General features: G+C 34.4%; 1 protein-coding gene across 1 annotated transcript; it reads right to left on the bottom strand.

Moving 5' to 3' along the window:
- Positions 1-17,977: 17,977 nt before the first annotated feature.
- LOC131598185 (uncharacterized) lies at positions 17,978-18,754 on the bottom strand. The gene has a single exon (XM_058870809.1). It carries the CDS (start codon positions 18,752-18,754, stop codon positions 17,978-17,980), a length of 777 nt encoding a protein of 258 aa, XP_058726792.1.
- Positions 18,755-20,385: the final 1,631 nt, after the last annotated feature.

Genomic DNA, 20,385 nt, shown 5'->3' with positions numbered 1-20,385 from the left:
TTAAAGACCGAACAAATCGAAGATCTCCTTTACATTTGAATAGTCAGGAAACTCTGAGAAATAGATTGAAGTTACCTTGGAAACTTATTGACATTGGTTCTGATTCCTCCCTCCTAAAGGAAAAGTATCCCACCTAGGCTTCAAACCCCTTAACGCTCTCCTCTGATTGACTTCCTTCCACCCCTCATCTCGAAAATTCCTCCTTGGGCCACTCATATGCATATTCCGGCGAACCCTAACCCCCTTTCTAGAGAGGGGTTAGCGCCCAATTCGCAAAGAAAAATCCGTTTCGCTACACCTATTCTTCTTCCAATAAATTTTTAATAATGGTCAACTGCTCTACTCTAATTCATAGGTTATTTGTTAAGTATATATTATGGAGGTTTCTATTTTGATATTTTAGGGTTTATACCATGCAGTGAAGATGACCCTGTCATGCAAACATGGCATATGATAATAACTCAATATATTTTCATGATAGTAACTCAATATTTTAACAACTAGGCTGAATTCTATAGTTCAATAGTGGTTGAATTGATTAAACTAATTCTGGAAAGGAAAAATGAAAGAGAGGGCATTAACAGGTCAATATATTCATGATCTGAAAAACAAGAGGAGAAAAGATAACCTGTGGTTAGAAAATGAATCAATGATGTGCTTCCCATAGTTATTAGTAGTAGTGATTCTTTCAGTGTTGAGTGCAGCAATAAATATGTTTCCATGATTCCATCCCTACTCTCCCAGCATAGAAGTCGTGTTCAGCCGGATCCAATGCAATGGCATTAGTTATTGAAGGGAAAACTATATTTCTTAATAGTGTTCCCTTAGATATGCTTCATACCTGAAAAAGTAAATATATTAGTATCTAGAAGCAAGGACCGTGAATTGCAAAACATACAAAAAAACATTGAGAAGCATGCATTGCTCAATGTATTTAAATTTATTAGTATTAAAAAGCATTGTTAAAAAACATTGGGATCTGCAATTAGCAACACTGGTCCTTCCCCGCAAAATTGAGTCAGCTACATTAAATTGGAAAACTCTATTTCAGATATAAAAATAAATTAATGAAAGCTTCAGTAAGTGAAGGTTCAAAGTAACCATAAATGACTAAAACTTTCAACTACAAGAGATTGAAGATTTAAGCAGACAATAGTAAACATACTTCCATTGATTATCTATTTTTCTACAACAAATATGTGACAATAATAGTAAAACAAACCTTACATGTACGATCGTCTGATGCTGAAACTATAATTGCATTGCACACTCCATAACCGATCACAACAATGCAAATGAAGGGAATTGAATTGTTCTTCAAATGCAAAAAAGCCACATTTCATCGCAGGTTACATGGAAATTCAAAAGCAGCCGATCCTAAAAATAGGACACTAGTAAGACTAGGGCTTTATTAAGAACGTGATTAAGTAATTCTAAATATATCTTAATGTATTAATTTTAATAAAGTAATTCAATTTGAAAAAGGAAGCATGATTGTGAAAACTGACCTCCCACCACGAGTATATATATAAGATGGCTTGTAAAACTTTTGAAATTTTATTTGTGTAATTTTCATTTGATATTTGAAAATGTGTAATGGTGTTTTATTAAAATATGTAGGGTTAATTATTTATTTAAATTTGCATTTAAGTGTGGTTTGGCTAAATATTATTGTTTTTAAAAAATTTAAACTTTTTATTTCCATTAAACAATCTGAAATGCATTTTTATCAAACATTATTTTTAAAAATATTTGTTTTTTTTTTTATGTAAAAAGGTGTTAATGCAAAAAACTATATTTAAACCATGACTAAATTGTACTCCTAAGTCCCAAGACAAATGTCACATTTTTTAAAATTATTTGCCCCAAAATAAATGTCAATTTTAATTTTTAATACCTTTTTAGTTTTATATTCTAATTATATCCTAATTAATACTTTCAATTTATATTTCTCTCACCTTACATTAATAATAAAGAAAATACACCAATAGCCAATAAAAATAATTTGGCAAATTTATTACTCTCATTCATTTCTTAACATGTATGAAAGTATTTACTAACACACTTACTTTGAGACCATTGTAGTACTATTTTTTGATTTGCAAGAAAAAATTCTTCATTAAATTGATTTGCATTCTTTTGATTTTATAAATCTTCACACATAAGATTTGTTCTCTTTAATTCTTGGTGAGTGATCTTTTGTGAAAGTTTTCCATATTTAAAAAATCTCATAAAACAATTAAACAAGATTGAATAAGAATTGAAATAATTAAATCTTCAAAAGGTGTGAGATTCATTCAACACATACAGGCTTCTATGCTACGTAGAATGTCTCAAAATTTGTGAAACATCTTTCTTCATATATTGCTTCCTGGTTTGAGTTTATAGAGACAAAATGTCTCACATAATGTCATGAATCTTGCTCCAAATTTTATCTATTAAAATGATGTTAATCCGATAATAACACCTTATGTTGAGCTGTTGTAAAACACAAGGTTTATCGGATAAACTTAGGTTTTAGAAAATTATTAATCTATATTTCTTAAGTAATGTGTTCGATGTCAATGTGGGAGAGTGGTTTATGAATTCCGCAATGTGTTTTCTTGGTTGTAAAAGAGGAGTAGTCCCTTTCTCGTTTTTGGGGATTGTGGTGGGTGCGAATCCTAGAAGTAGAAAAGTTTGGGAGAAGGTGATCAATAACATCAAAGGTAGGCTCTCCACATGGAAAGGTAAGATCGTCTCTATAGGCGAAAGAGTGACCCTCATAAACGCGGTGCTTAATGCGATTCCTACTTTTACGTTCTCTTTCTATAAGGCGCCCGTAAAGGTCATTAAGGAATTGAGAAGTCTCATTAGCAATTTTCTTTGGTGCGGAGATGTTAATAGGAGATGTATTCATTGGGAAACTGTTTGCAAGTCTAGAGACAAAGGTGGTTTGGGAATTAGAGACGTGGGCGAAATAAACAAGGTGCTTCTTCTCAAGTGGAAGTGGAGGATTTTAACGGAAGACAATGCTATTTTGAGTAGATTCTTGGAAGTGAGATACAAAGACCCGAAGCTCAAAGTGCAGGTGCCTATTGGGGAAGTTTTCAATGCGAAAGATTCCGTTTGGTGGCGGGACGTTTTACTAAATGATGTTAATGAGGATTCTGAAGAAGGAGGTTTTTCGAGTCTTGTCTGTGGTTTGTTCAACAAAGGAAATCATATCTTATTTTGGTACAGTTCTTGGTGTGGTGATCAATCCTTTCGCTTGAGGTTTCCGGATTTATTTGATTTGTCGTCTAACAAACTGTGCTCCATTTCTGAGGCTTTTTCGTGGTCTGATGGTTCGGTTTGCTGGCAGAACCAGTGTTTCATGGGGGCTGCTGACTTTGGTCCAGTTATTCTATCCAGCAATGTCGTTTCGGATCAATGGGATACTCTTGGTGTTCTGCTGGCTTCGGCCTGTACTGGTTCGGGTGCTGGCAGCAGCGGTGCGGTCGTAAATAGCAGCAGTGCAAGTCCTATGGCCCCTAACATCAGCGTAGCAGACTCCTTTATTTGGACTCCGAACAGCAGCGGCGTTTTCACAGTGGCTAGCATAGCCGCGGCTCTTTCTAGGGAGAAGACTAGTGCTTGGCAGGCTGCGACGATAGGTATGTTGAATGATATGTGGAAACTTTTAATTCCTCCGAAGATTCAGATTTTTGCTTGGAGGCTTTTGATTGCCAGACTTCCGTTAAAGGATTTGTTGCAAACAAGGGGGTCGCCCTTACCTCTTCCAATCCGTTGTGTGTGTTTTGCGGGAACCATCCGGAAATGTTGGTTCACTTGTTCTTTTTTTTGCAACGTTTCCAAGACGATGTGGAGTAGGATCTATTCGTGGTTAGGAGTTGAGACCGTTCTCTCGTCACTACGCCAAATTTAAGCTGTAGCAGCGCAGCTACTAAAGCGCTTTTAGCAAAAGCGCTCTCGTAGGGCTCGCTAAAAACAAAATTAATAAACAAGGAAAAATGATGCAAAAAAAGCGCTCTGGTAGGGGGAGTTATGAGAGCGCTTTTAAAAAGCGCTCTGGTAGGGGGGTATGAGAGCGCTTTTAAAAAGCGCTCTGGTAGGGGGGTTATGAAAGCGCTTTTAAAAGCGCTCTTATAGGGTGGGTGCTACGAAAGCGCTTTTGGGATAAAAGCGCTCTGGTAGGGGGTGTTATTAAAGCGCTTTTGAAAAGCGCTCTGGTAGCCCATTTAAAAAATTATATATTTTACAAACACACGCGTTTTGTTTCATATCTTTCTTCTTCCTTCGTTGCTCCGCCGTCCTCTCTCCGAAACCCTAGCAACCTCCGCCGTTCTTCTTCCTTTCAGATCCAAAACACACGAGTTTATGGTGAGTTGAGGTTCGTGTTGTTGCTGAGTTCGGTTTCGATTCTGAATCTACAAACCAAAACCGGGTGAGACCTTTCTGAGTTTATTTCTTATTCTCTCTTCCTCTCTCAAATTTCTGAAGGGTTTGTTTGATTAGGAAAGTGATGAACAAATGTTTGGGTTTGATGAATGTTTGTCTGGTTATGTTTGATGATGATTTGTGAATGGTTTTGTTTCTGATGAATGGTTTGCGTGTATGAGAAAGATGAACAATTAGGGTTTTGGTTAGTGTTTGCGGCTGTGTATTGTGATTGTTGTTGGATGAATATGAACAATGTATTTACAGTTTCTGGAGAGGTTTTTCGAAGATGATGAACAGAATTTTTTTTAGGGTTTTTGGTTGTTGGCTCAATTGACTTGTTCTTTTATCAAAAACTATTTTTATGTGCATGTGGTTGTTAATTGATTTCTTATAAATTGGTTTCTGTTCTGGTATAGCACTATTTTTATTAACTATTTTGTCTTTTGTTCGGAGATGAGGAAATTTTTGGTTGATAGAGAAAATATTGAGAATGTGAATGTTGTGTAAATAATCACGTTTTTCTATTGTAGGTTGAGCTTCAAACAGTGGATGGACTGGTAAAGGATAGAACACAATGTGCGCCTGCCGATTATGTTCCACAGAATATGAATCAAGTAATGTACCCCGAAGTCTTCTGTGGCAGGATCGTTCGGGGTACAGTTATTTGATTCATATTCTGTGACACAATACAACATAGCTCAGGTGACTACTGGTTCTCCACTAAAGCATCAATACAACATAGCTCCAGATAATACAGGAAGCGTACATTGGTTGCATAAGAACTCGGAAGTTGTTTCCCATTTAGTTGTTTTGGTTTAGAAATATGTGAATTGGTTTAGTTGTTTTGGTTTAGAAATATGTATATATGTATTTTGATTTACATTAATGGTATATAATATAATACTTTTTTTGTATATAATCGATATCGATTATAATGGTATATATCGATTTGAAATGATAAATTATAGGTTCATGAAAAAATACTGCCAAAAAATAGTAAATTACAGGTTCTGAAATATTGCTGCCAAAAGTGCAGGTTTAGAAATAATAAAAAGCATAAAAAAAAAAAACGCAACATACGAAAGCGCTTTTGGAAAAGCGCTCTTATAGGGGTGGCTATCAGAGCGCTTTTTCCAGAAAAAGCGCTCTCATAGGGGGGTATCAGAGCGCTTTTCTTGAAAAAGCGCTCTTAAAGGGGGGCCTACCAGAGCGCTTTCTGAAGCGCTTTTGTTACCTACGCCAGCGCTGGCTTTCACAGCGCTTTTAAGCGCTCTTAAAGCCCATAAAAAGCGCTTTAAAAGCCCTTCCGTGTTGTAGTGCGTTGGAGGAGTTCATGGATTTTGGAACTATTCAAACTAAGGCGAAATCTCTAATTGATAGGAGGAGGATTAACACTATATGGATCGCTACTTCTTGGAGTCTTTGGCGAATGCGCAATGCTATCATTTTCGAGCAAAGCCAATATAGTTTTGATGTAGTGTCTTATAATGTCATGTTCTATTCTTGGAGTTGGTTGGCTAGTAAGGATATGTTTTCTTCTTCCTCTAGTTTTTTTGATTGGTACTTGACACCGTTAGGTTGCTTCAAATCTTTGTAATCTTGCTGTGAGGGTTGCACCCTTAGTGCGATTTCTTAATACAATTGCTTATTGAAAAAAAAAAATTCTCATTTTATGAGTTGTTATTTATAATTTAGACGTGTTTCAAATGGACAATTAAAACTTTTGTCTAAATGATAACTAAATAAAAGAAATATATAAAAAAAACTCAAGGCTTTCAATTGACATAATAATAATTATATCATGACAAAGTTAAATAAATTACAAAAAAAAAAAACTCATTTTTCAATTAATATCATGACAAAATCAAATAAATTTTTTACAATCTCATTAATAAAAATTAAGTTAATATTGAAACTAGCATTTTCAATCCTTTATTCACGAGATAACTAAAGTTTAATAAAATATACATAACTTTTATAAAATTATTAAAAGTTTTATTTTATAATAATTACAAAATAATTTTTAATTTTATTTTACACTAAAAATAAATATATACATTTAACATTTTAAAATCAAATATCTAAATCAAAGATAAGTACCAAAAGGACAAGAGAATCAAAACAAAATAAAATAAATAAAAAACACTTTATACTTATTTAAGTTTGCAAAACTAAATTACACATGTCACCCTGAATTTATAAATATGTATTTTTCTTTAAAATAAAATGTATCTTTAGTGATTAATTCATATATTTGCATTGTCACGATTATAATTTACTATACATTATTGTAATATAAATTTTATATCCATTTATTGTGAAAATAAATTCTTAAAATATTTAAAATTTAATAAAAAATAAATTAGTTAATTTACAACTGCGCATCATGCGGGTTTTAGTCTAGTTGTTTTATATGAATACTACATCATTTGAAATCCTTGAAAAGAAATTCCAAAATTACACAATTATGTGCACCTGCAGTCTTAGCTCAAGTGAGAGATCGTCTTCTACTCTTTTCTAGGTCCTTACGTGGTGACAATTGCTTTTGGCTCGAAGAAATTGTATTAGATTTATGATAAATTAAAACTTCTGGAATTGGACTGGCATATTGAGATTGTGAGCGGTGTTTAATGAGTGTCCTTGATGAACTTAAAATTTTTGTTGGCGTAGATGTTTAATCATTTGTAGAATTAGAATTCTTGTTCAAAACAAAGGCATCAGCTCTAAGATTTTGTGTATTGTTGACAAGAGAATTATCATAATCAGAAGATGAGGGGCTAGTAGTGTTATCCATAGCATAAATGAGATTGTCTCTCATTTATGGCAGTTGAGTTTCATTTGAAATAATGTAAAGAAGGATGGTCGATGAAGCCTTGTAATGCTGTCAATTTTAAAAGAGGCATTAATATAGAAACATTTCAAATTCATAAGTAACCCTTCCTGTTTTGGTTGTTTGAAAGTTAAAAGTAATGTGATATTGTAATGTATTTCTGTTGGTATTTGAGGTAGTAGTGATAGTTTAGAATGTAGTTGGATGGTGTAAAAAGCATCAATAGATAGTTGAAAGATAGTAGCAAGTAATGTGAGAGCTAGTATTGGAACATTTAGTAACACGAAACAAGAGGCAACACATAAGTAATTAACTTATTATAGAAAGAGCGTAATAGAATGATGAAGCCTTCATTGTTATTGATATTGGACCTTAAAGGCTTAAAGGCTTGAATACAATTACACATATGCTTGCCTATTTATAGGTGCTTGAGGATGTTTCTAGAATAGAATTATCTAGACTTTTGTTGTCTTTTCTACACTACATTAACATAGAACTTTATAGACTATAAGGAAATCTAAGAATTATTGAAACAATCTAGAAACATGTAGCAACTTTAGACTATTCTAGTTTTCTCTAAACATTGTCATATATTTTTGCTAGAATGTTCTAGAAATGTGGATCAATTTCAACAACTTCATAACAATCTAAATCTGTCAAATTGGTTACTCCATATTTTTGATATTTACATGTATACCTTTTGTTCAAGAATAACCACATCATTCTTTAGTTTCAAAATTGTTGTGTTCTTTCTCTCTATAACATCATGTAACACAACAACCCTATGCTTTAAGTATTAGTTAAAACGATAAAAGAAAAAGGGAAATAGAAGTTGCCATATCCAATTTAAAAAGGACAAAATGCAGATATTACCTTTCTTTTAGCAATCTCAGAAGAGTTCAGCAGAGTTGTTATCTCATTTTTTGTCGTCTCCTTCTTTTCGAAGTCCCTTGTAAGATTATATATATCTTGTTCTATAGCAAAGTTGTTTAACTGAGCATAATAGAAAGCATGACAACGGTAATATTTAATAAGATGATAGAACTAATAAGTACACGAGGAAACAATGAAAAACGAGATGGACCACACATAAAATAAACAAACATAAAAATATAACTCTACAATTGCATTTTAACTATTTTGAAGGAACAACACAAGAATCTTATATCATACTGACAGATAATATGATTTCTGATGTACTTTTAGTACAGTGACACTACCATCGTCAATCAACCAAAAATGAAAAAGCACAAGAGCAAGAAAAGATTAACTGCATAAAGATAACCAAGAAATTACTAGTTAAAGATACAACAAACCTAAATTGCATATATTTAAGAAGTGATATTTGGAAAATTACATATCATATTCAAGCAGATGTGGATACTAAGTGCTTTTGATGTGGATACTAAGTGCTTAGAAAAAATGGTTATCCCCTTTCTCACATAAGAGCCTAACAAAGATGACCCTGAAGAAAGTAATACATGGAAATCAGCAGCATATGTGACACTTGAAGCCAAATCTGACCCGTATGACATTCTTCTCTCTTTTTGTTCTTAATTAGATAAGGGTAACTTATAGTGAAAAATTCACACTTTCTTCTCTCATGAAATGCTCCTTTCTTAGAGTTGTAAAAAATTAATATAATTTTATCAATTATGTTTACAAAAGTCTTGAAATTCAACTTAGAAGTCCAGATGTTGAGCAATGGATGACGCAACGTCAGAGATCACGATGTTAATAAATATTGGATGACGCAACATCGCTTGCTAAATAATCTCAAAAGGTATTTGATTGTTCTAAGTATTTTAATGAATCACATTAACATTTCCACAACATGTTTATCAAGTTAGGAATCATAAATAACATATAAATGATGGATATTATATTTGTCAGTAGGAGAATACGACAGGCGGAACAATATCTTTGGGAAACAACCAAAGGAGTTCATGATAATATGTTTCGAGTAGATTCCATCATGAACTCCTCTTATTATTTGCCAAAAATATTATTTCGTGTGTCATATTCTTTCACATGACAAACGTAATATTCATCGTTGGTATGTTTTCCGTAAACCCAAACTTGATAGACAGGGTTGGGGAAATGTTGGTGTAATTAACTTAAAGATTGATGGCTAATTTTTTTTTTAAGGCTAAATTACATTTCCAGCCTTTTGTAAACATTAATGAAAAGATTTTATTGAATTTTTTACAAATCTAAGGAAGAGCACATCAAAACATCAATAAAAAAATTCTATTATTACTGCAAACTTTTATATGTAGGTAACTTAAAACTGTTGGTGCACAAAGAATAAAGATGGTGACAAAGAGAATAATAGAATAACGGCGCAAAAGAGATGAGAGAATAAATGTTGTATTCTACTTTAATGATAGCTATTACAAGGCTATTTATAAGAAAAGAGAATCTTGCCACATAAGCCCTAAAACAGTAAACTTAGTGAACAAGTCTAAGGTACAAACAGTACTACAAAATACTAAAGTACCCTTACTACTAAACAGCTAAGCTAATGGGACCCAGACAGCATCTTCTGGTCAATACTATCTTCTGAGTAACTATCAGAAGATCAGTCCATCTTCTGAATATTGAATTACTCTTCAATACCATCCCTTAATTCATATTCTTCAATCAAAACTGACAACGCCAATTCCATCCCTCAAGAGCATAAATTGATCCGTCTTGATCGCCTTTGTCAGAATATCTGCCACTTGCTTCTGAGTGCTACAGTGCACAACTTCTAATGTTCCATTCTGGACTTGGCTTCTCAAGAAATGATACTTAGTCTCAATATGCTTGCTTCTTCCGTGTAACACCGGATTCTTGGCAAGATTGATTGCAGACTTGTTATCAATCATCAGCTTCAAAGGCTTCTTCACTCTAATCTTCAGATCTTCTAATAGATTCAGAAGCCACACAGCTTGACATGCAGCTACAGCGCCTGCGATGTACTCAGCTTCACAGGTTGATAGAGCAACAACAGGTTGCTTCTTGGAACTCCAAGAGATAGGGCCTCCCAGAAACATGAACAAATATCCAGAAGTACTCCTTCTATCAACTCTGTCTCCACACCAATCAGAATCAGAATAACTCAATAATTCTGATTCTTCCTTTCTCCCAGAAGGAAACAATATGCCAAACTTCAGAGTTCCCTTGACATATCTCAAGACTCTGACAGCAGCTTGGTAATGGGACCACTTAGGTTTACTCATGAACCTACTAACCAATCCAACTGCATAGCATATATCAGGCCTGGTATTACACAAATACCTTAGAGAACCAACCAGCTGTTTGAATACCGTAGCATCAACATCTTCACCTTCAGAATCAGAGTCCAACTTCTGATTCACTTCTGACGGTGTAACAGCAGCTTTGCAATTCTCCAACTTGAATTTCTTCAGAAGTTCTAACTCATACTTCAACTGATGCAGAATGATACCATCTTCTGAGTACAGAATCTCCATCCCTAGAAAATATGACATTTTCCCAAGGTCTGTAATCTCAAACTCATTCATCAGCACCTTCTTGAACTTCATCAGATCTTCTGGACAACTCCCTGTAAGCAATATGTCATCAACATACAGACACAGCAGAATCATATTGCTTCCAGAATGTTGCACATAAACTCCATATTCCATCTCACACTTCTGAAACCCTTGCTTCTTGAAAAATGAATCAATCTTCAAATTCCAAGCTCTGGGTGCTTGCTTCAATCCATACAGAGCTTTGTGTAATTTGTACACCATCCCTTCCTTATTCTTTTTCACAAAGCCAGGGGGTTGTGACACGTATACCTCCTCTTGTAATGGACCGTTCAGAAATGCAGACTTTACATCCAGATGCATCAAGGACCAACCTCTGTTCGCAGCTAACGCAATCACCAGTCTGATTGTTTCATGTCTAGCTACAGGAGCAAACACCTCAAAGTAATCTAGTCCAGGTTTCTGAAGAAAACCTCTAGCCACTAGCCTTGCTTTGTGTTTACCAACTGATCCATCTGGCTTCAGCTTTACTTTGAAAACCCATCTGACGCTGATGGCTTTCTTATTCTTTGGAAGTTCTGTCAGCTTCCAAGTCTTGTTTCTTTCTATAGCCTCAAGTTCTTCTTTCATGGCATTCAGCCAGACCTTCTTCTTGAGCGCTTCTTCTATACTCACTGGTTCAGAATCTACTAACATAGCACACTGAATGACCTCTCCTTCTGAGTCAACTTCTGTGTCTTGCAACATGTCAAAATCTGCAAACCTTCTTGGTATAGTTCTGACTCTTTGTGGTCGCTGAGCTACTTCAGAGTCAGCTACTCCTGAGTCACCACCTCCATGATCATCTCCAGAAGCTTGTCCTCCAGACCCTATGTCTTCAGAGTTTTCCCTTCCAGAATCATGACTACCACCAGAATCTGGATCATCATCAGAATCTGGATCAGAATCAGATTCTCCATCTGACTCATCTTCAGAAGATGCTTCATCTTCTGACTCGTCTTCAGAAGATTCTTCTTCTTCTGACTCCAACTTTTCTTCAAAAGTTATCTCTACATCAGAAGTTGGTTGAGACTCTCTCCAATCCCAAACCTCTGATTCCTTCACAATGACATCTCTGCTGACTTCAACTTTGTTAGTTTCTGGACAATAGAGCTTGTATGCACCTGTACTGTGGTACCCCACCAATAACATCACTTTGCTTCTATCATCCAGCTTCTTCCTTCTTGCTTCTGGAACGTGTTTGTAACACACAGAACCAAAAACCTTCAGATGACTAACACTCTGTTTCTCTTTAGTCCACTTCTCTAAAGGAACAATTTCCTTCAGCCTCTTCGTTGGACACCTGTTGAGCACATATGCTGCAGTAGCAACAGCTTCTCCCCATAGATTATGAGGAAGCTTCTTCTCTTTAAGCATACTTCTCGTCATATCAAGCAAAGTACGGTTTCTACGTTCAGCAAGACCATTGTGTTGAGGAGTATAAGGAGCAGTAACTTCATGCTCAATTCCATTATCATCACAGAACTTCTGGAATTCTGTAGAGTTATACTCGCCTCCACCATCCGTTCTGAGAATCTTTATCTTCTGATCACTCTGCTTCTCAGCCTTCACCTTGAACTTCTGGAATTCTGTAAACACCTCATTCTTAAACTTAATGAGAGTTACCCACGTCATTCTTGTGAACTCATCCACAAAAGACACAAAATACCTATTTCCTCCAAGTGAAGGTTCTGGAAATGGTCCACACACATCAGAGTGCACTACTCCCAGAGCATGCTTTGCTCTTGGAGCAACTTCTGATACAAATGGCAATCTGGGTTGTTTGCCTTTCATGCATACCTCACATGACTTCTCAGGCTTCACAATCTTTGGAATGCCATGTACAAGCTTCTTAGAACTTAGATGCCCCAGGCTTCTATAGTTCAAGTGCCCCAACCTCTTGTGCCACAACTTACTATCACCTTTTGAGCCTTCAGCACTCAGACACTCTATTTCAGCTGTTTCTACATTCACCTTGAATGTTCTGTTGCTTCCCTGTTCAGATTGCATAATCAACTTCTGATTGGAATCATACAACTTCAAGAGGTTATTCTTCATAACAACTGAGAAACCTTTCTCAATGAGCTGACCCACACTCATCAGATTGCTTCTGATTCCAGGAACATACCAAACATCCTTGATCAGAACAGTCTTTCCATTCTTCACTTTGACTTTGACATTTCCCATACCTTCTGCATATAGGTACTTATCATCAGCACATCTGATCTTTGTCCTCCTTTCAGAGTCAAAGTCTATCAGCCATTGTTTGTTTCCAGTCAAGTGATTTGAACACCCAGTGTCCATATACCACCATTCTGACGAACATCTTTTGTCCGACTCTGAAGCCATCAATAGCACAGGTTCATCATCTGATCCTCCTCTGGCTATATTTGCTTCTTCTGATCTCCTTCCTTTGTTTGCCAAACAGTCTCTAGCAAAATGGCCAAACTGTTTGCAACAGTAACATTGAACTTTCTTCTTATCATTTCCCTTCTGATATCTCTTATCATCAGAAGTTGAGGCTTCCTTCTGGAATCTATCACCACGTCTATGCTTCTGGTCCTTCTTGACAAAAGAAGCCTTCAGAGCTTGCTCAACTTCTCTCTCAGAAGTTCTCTCAGTCAGACGCAACTCTTGTGCTTCTAAACTGCTTTGCAACTCTTCTATTCTCATGGTTTCCAGATCTTTAGAATGTTCAATGGATACAACAATATAATCAAATTGAGGAGTAAGTGACCTCAATATCTTCTCTATGATTACTTGTTCAGAAAGAGTTTCTCCACAAGCCTTCATCTCATTAGTGATCACAATCACTCTAGAGATATACTCAGAGACTTTCTCATTGTTCTTCATGTTGAGATTTTCATATTGCTTTCTCAGGGATTGAAGCTTCACCTTCTTTACTGATACGTCACCACCGTAACACCTGACCAGTATATCCCACGCCTCCTTTGACGTCATAGAATCAGCAATCTTCTCAAACACATTCACATCCACACACTGATGGATGAAGAACAACGCCTTTTGGTCTCTCTTCTTCGTCTCTCTCTGCGCTTCTCTTTGTTCTTCCGTTGCATCCGCTGCAACCGGAATATATCCTCCAGTGACAAGATCTAGAACATCTTGAGCACCAAATAATACACACATTTGAATCATCCATCTATTCCAGTTTTTACCATCAAGAACTGGAAGTTTGGTATTCAAGTTGCTTCCACTCATCTTTAAACTTGTGCAGACAAAAAACAGATTTCACTCACACTCACACAGTGTTTCCCAACCCACAAACAATCAAGAAAAAATGTGATTCAACACACTTTGTTTCCCCGAAACAAAATCAATCACACAGTCACACAAACTCACGTTCACTCGTGTTTCCCTGTGTTTGGAACCGGAGCTCTAGATACCAATTGTTGGTGCACAAAGAATAAAGATGGTGACAAAGAGAATAATAGAATAACGGCGCAAAAGAGATGAGAGAATAAATGTTGTATTCTACTTTAATGATAGCTATTACAAGGCTATTTATAAGAAAAGAGAATCTTGCCACATAAGCCCTAAAACAGTAAACTTAGTGAACAAGTCTAAGGTACAAACAGTACTACAAAATACTAAAGTACCCTTACTACTAAACAGCTAAGCTAATGGGACCCAGACAGCATCTTCTGGTCAATACTATCTTCTGAGTAACTATCAGAAGATCAGTCCATCTTCTGAATATTGAATTACTCTTCAATAAAAACTGACAAACATGAACTAAAAAAATTCACTTTGCACACAGGTAAGATAACAACGGTTGATGGCTAAAATTACATTGATGGCTAAGTTGCACATCAAAACATCAAATAATAAAATTCCATTATTAGTGCAAACTTTAGGTAAATTAAAACTGACAAACATGAACTAAAAATACACACTTTGCTCACTTGTAAGATATAAACGTTTTACATTTATCTAAGATCTTGTAGAAAATTTTGTATGTTTTTAATGAGAAATGCAAAAAACAAAAATCCCTTTCTTATGATAGACACTATGAAGAGGACTTCCAACAAAATATATTGAACTTTGATTACTAACCATATTATTGATTTTCTACGTGAACAATGGAGAAGTGATATTAAACTATTCATTTTCCTTTTATGGTTGTCCAATATACTATCCTTGGACATGATGTTATAATTCATTTTATCATGTTTTTTAAAGTTCAACACTTGTCAACTTCACTCTTCTAGATAAATATTAAAATGGTATGAATTTGATTTTGTAAGCTTTGTAAAAAAATGAAAATACAAAATAATATAGTTAGGAAACATTGACATTTCCACAACATGTATATCAAGTCAGGAATTATAAATAACATATACATGATGAATATTATATTTGTCGGTAGAAGAATACGACAGGCAGAACAATATAATAGGGAGACAACAAGAGGCGTTCAATATAATATGTTTCAAGTAGATTCCATCATGAACACCTCTTATTATTTACCAAATATATTATTCCGTGTGTCATATTCTTTCACATGACAAACGTAATATTCATCATTCGTATGTTTTTCATAAACCCAAACTTGATAGACAGTGTTATGGAAATGTTGGTATAATTCACTAAAAGATTGATGGCTAAAACTATATTGATGACTAAGTTGTTTTTCAAGCCTTTTGTAAACATTTATGGCTAAAATTTTATTGATTTTATTAGTGTAAACTTTAATCTTTAGGTAAATTAAAACTGGCAAACATGAACTAAAAAAATACACTTTGCAAACACATAAACGTTTTACATTTATCTAAGATCTTGTAGAAAATTTTGTATGTTTCTAATGAGAAATGAAAAAAAACAAAAATCCCTTTCTTATGATAGACATTATGAAGAGGACTTCCAACAAAATAGATCGAACTTTGATTACTAACCATGTTATTGATTTGCAACGTGAATAATGGAGAAGGAATATTAAACTATTCATTTTCCTTTTAATGGTTGTCCAAGAAACTATCCTTGGACATGATGTTAAAAATCATTTTGTCATGTTATCTAAAGTTCAATACTTGTCAACTTCACTCTTCTAGATAAATATTAAAATGGTATGAATTTGATTTTGTAAGCTTGCTTATAAAAATGAAAATAACTCAATATTTTAACAATCAGACAGAACAATCCAGATCAATTGTGGTTGAATTTATTAAACTAATTGAATCACGTGACTCATTGACTTTATCAATTCGATCTTCAATTTGGTTTTTAAAATATTGGAATAAACTAGAACAGTAAGGTTAATATCATACCTTTAGGGTTCCAAACACGAACTATTCCATCCTCACACCCCAGAAATTAGCAAATCTCCAACTTTGCCATATGTTAAGCAAGTAACTGCCTTGCTATTAAATTGAAGAAGTAAGCATGAAGTAATTAATAAAGAGAAAAAGCATAAAAATCGTAGATGCTAAAAGGGAAAGGAAAAATGAAAGGAGAAAAGATAACCTGTGGTTAGAAAATGAATCAATGATATGCTTCCCATAGTAGTAGCTATTCTTTCGGCATCCCAGCTTCTCGAATCATCAAATAGTCTGAAACAATATAACATGCAGAATAGTGCATGCCATGAAGGTTAACATTGCAAGGTATTTATAGAAGTACTGAGGCAAAACAGAAAATTCGCATTTTATGGAAATTCTAACGTAGCTAATCCTTAAAAATAGGACCATAAGACCAGGGCTTTATTTGAATAAGACACTTACTTTAGGATGATTGTAGTACAATTTTTTAAATAATATAACTTTTAAGTGTAATTTCTTTTTACAAAGTTGTAAGAGAATAAATTTGAAATTGAGGTGGGAACAAAGGTGTTTCTCATATAAATCCGTCAATGAGTAGGCAGCGGACCGGGTTCGGAGGTTTCGGACCAAAAATGTCATCCAAATGTTTACCTTGGAAAGTGGTAAACTTCGCTGGTCTCTTTTTAAAGGTCACTTGCGAGATCGACCAGTGAATCTCAGAAAAACACTTGTATTATCAAAGAGTTTTTTCTAGGTGTTAAGTGTCTTCTTTGTAAAATAATGTGTTCGACACGACCTCGAATCTTCACGAAATTCGAAATTACAATCAATGGCAATGTTTAAGCAAAAACTTGTAAGGAAAACAAATAAGTTTGAATGAAAAAGACATGATATTAAAATTTGCAGAAAAATTAAGTGGTTCTAACATACATAGCTTTTGCTTGACTTATTTCGATCGTCGCTTGGGTACTCTGAGTGTTTAGCGTGTAGGCGTTTGTAAAATTGTGAACCTCTTAAACTTTGTACCGAGTTCTTTATTTATAGTGCATAAAATCAACTACTTTGTGGAGGTTTCTCGATCCACTTAGGACTCCATATTCGCTTCTTATAACTTTCCTTCATAAGGCCCCCCGTTCTCCATTCATATGCTATTTTCCTCTAAAACTTCTCACTTCTTGTGGGCCTTTGCTTTCTTCTAGCTAGGGCCCTCGGCGCTTTTGAGCTTAACAAACTGTTTTGCCCTTTTGTATCCCAGTCGACTAGATGTAGTTTGACTCAAAGAATGGATTGTTTAGGCATAGATAATGGATTCTCTAAACTCACACAAACTGGTTATATATATATATATATATATATATATATAGAATGACTTATTTATAATTAAAAGTGGTTATATTATATAATTAGAATTGGAAAGAAAACAAAATATATTAATATATATTATATTATTTATTAATAAGTTAAAATAATTATATTATATTATACTATTGGGAAGAAAACTGAAATAAAGTTTAACCCAAAATATTTTTTTTTTGTTTTTGTAAGCAAGTTTCATTAAAAAGAGAATAGAAATTCTCAAACCCGGTTACAAAAGAGATCCGATAAGACAAATCGGAAAAGAAAAATTACACACCAAATGAAACCTAAGAGATATAAAACAAAGGATTTTTACAAAACTCATAAAAGTTACAATTGGTATGTGTAATATTTCCTATTACAATTGGTATGTGTTATATTAGCATTAGATAAACATCCCAAAAGTTAGAATAAGGGATGCTTATAACCTGCTGCTAGACAACTTCTTTTTTTTAGAAAGCAAGAGATATCATTGATGCGAGAACAAAGGGTTCTCGAAACCTTTATAAAGAAAATCGAAAGCGCCGACAAAAAAGAGAGAAATTACAAACCAATTACAATTACGAGAGGAAGTATATAGGATCCATACAAAACTCGTAAAAAGAGTAATTGGGATAAGTAATTTTCCCACAAAACGACCACTTCCAAACCAATATCTTAATGTTCCAAACAATATTATTCACATTCCAAGGCTCCTTACGAAAGCACCAACCGTTCCTAACCGACCACAAAATCCAAGTTATAGCCATCCAAACCACATTCAATTTCCTACCATGCGCTTTCTTCCTATAAAAATAAGAGTGCCATTCCATAAAAGACGACAAACACTCCTCCTCTACATTATCTTCTTTACCCACCCAAGAAGCTATCTCTCTCCAAATATACTTTACCACCCAACAATCAAAAAAATAGTGATTTCTACTTTCCACACCATACTCACAAAATGTACATTTTAATTCATTCAAAGGAAAAGACATACCTCTCCTCTCCAAAAGATCTTTCATAGGTAGCCTATTATGAAGTAATCTCCACCCAAAAGCCTTTATCTTAAACGGAACTTCCATCTTCCACAAAATACCAAAAGCTTCCTCATGTCTATTTGAAGGACCAAACGGAATGCGTAAATTCTCATAAAAAGCATAAAAAGAAGCTACTGAAAAAACCTTTTCCGGATTTCCCCTCCACACAACTTCATCTTTTCCTTCCTTCCAACCATCAAACTCCGCCAAACACCCCCTCAAAGACAAGATATTCGTATCAAAACCGTTATTCCCCTCAATGGAACCGGAGATTCCAAAATCTCCCCATTGCCACACTCCATTAACCCATCCTCCCATAGCGGCTACCGACACATTTTTAAGACTAGAGGCAATAAATAAATTCGGAAATACCTCTTTTAGAGCTTTGTCATCCAACCACGGTGCTTCCCAAAAAGGCGAATTAAATCTGTCATGAACTATAAATCTACCATAGGCAACAATAAGATAAAGTTGTCCTATATATTATTTTAGGTTACATTTTTTACATGTAGGATAAAAGAGTGTTGTCAAAGACAATAATTATAGTAGTGTTGTGATATTTAAATAGCAAATTGCCAAATCAACCCTCTGGCTGTAATCAAAGTCCAATCTAATTTGTGTGGAAAATCCTCTTGACAATCTCCACCACTAGAGGCGGACTCTGGCTTTTTACATTTTTCATTGAAAATATACAAAATCTTGTTCAAGGTCTTGGACAAAGGTATAATATTTTTATTTACATTTGAAAATGGTATTTAAAATAAAAGTTTGCACTAATAATAGAATCTTGTTATTGATATTTTCATTTGCTAATTTTTTAAAGTTGTAAAAATATTTAATATAAGTTTACCGATCTTGCTTAAAAAAGGCTTGAAATGTAACTTAGAGGTCGTGATGTTGAGCAATGGATGCGCCATGTATTTCTCAACATCTAGACCTCTAAGTAGCATATCAAATCTTCTGCAAATATGATGAGTAAATATATATTGAAATTTTTGCAACTATAAGGAATGAACACATCAAATGTCAATAACAAAATTTCATTATTGCAAACTTTTATCTTTAGATAAGTTTAAATTTACAAACATGAACTAAAAAAAATCATTTGCACACATGTAAGATAAAACATTTTATCTTTGTCCTAAACCTTGAAGAAAATTTTGTATGTTTTCAATGGAAAAGGCAAAAAGCAACAGTCCCCTCTAGTGGACAATGTAAATATATAGGACTTTCTAGACAAAATAAATTGGGTTTTCATTACTAGCAAAAGTACTGATTTACAAATAAGTAGGACTTCTCAATTATAAGAAAAAATTAACACAACCTCCTAAAAAACCCATAAAAGAAAAACACTTAAAACTTGCCGAAGAAAACGCACAGCGTGGCAACGGCATAATAGAAAGCATGACAACAGCGTGGAAGAAAGACAAGGCACCACAACATTGATGACTGACTCATGGGAGGATTGTTTAGCCAAGTTCTGACAAGAATATTATATCAAACTAATAGAATCTAATTTTCAATGTACTTATAGTAGAGTGACACTACCGTCATCATTCAACCAAAAATGAAAAAGCCCAAGAGAGAGAACAGACTAACTGCATAAAGATAACCAAGACATTACTGCTTAAAGAGACAACAAACCTAAATTTCATATATTTTAGAAGTGACATTTGGAAAATTACATATCATATTCAAGGAGATGTGGATACTAAGTGCTTAGATGAAATGTTTATCACGTTCCTCACATAAGAGCCTAACAAAGGTGACCCTGATGAAAGTAATATCTGGATATCAATTCAGCAGCATATGTGACACTTGAATCCAAATCTGATCAGTCTAACATTCTTCTCTATTTTTGTTCTTAATTAGAAAAGGGTAACTTATAGTGAAAAACACTTTGTTCTCTCTAAGTGAAAAATTCACCCTATGGTTTGAGACGGAACAAC

The sequence above is a fragment of the Vicia villosa genome, linkage group LG4, assembly GCF_029867415.1.
Source record: "Vicia villosa cultivar HV-30 ecotype Madison, WI linkage group LG4, Vvil1.0, whole genome shotgun sequence".
Taxonomy (NCBI): domain Eukaryota; kingdom Viridiplantae; phylum Streptophyta; class Magnoliopsida; order Fabales; family Fabaceae; genus Vicia; species Vicia villosa.
This window is presented reverse-complemented; position numbering and strand designations above follow the sequence as displayed.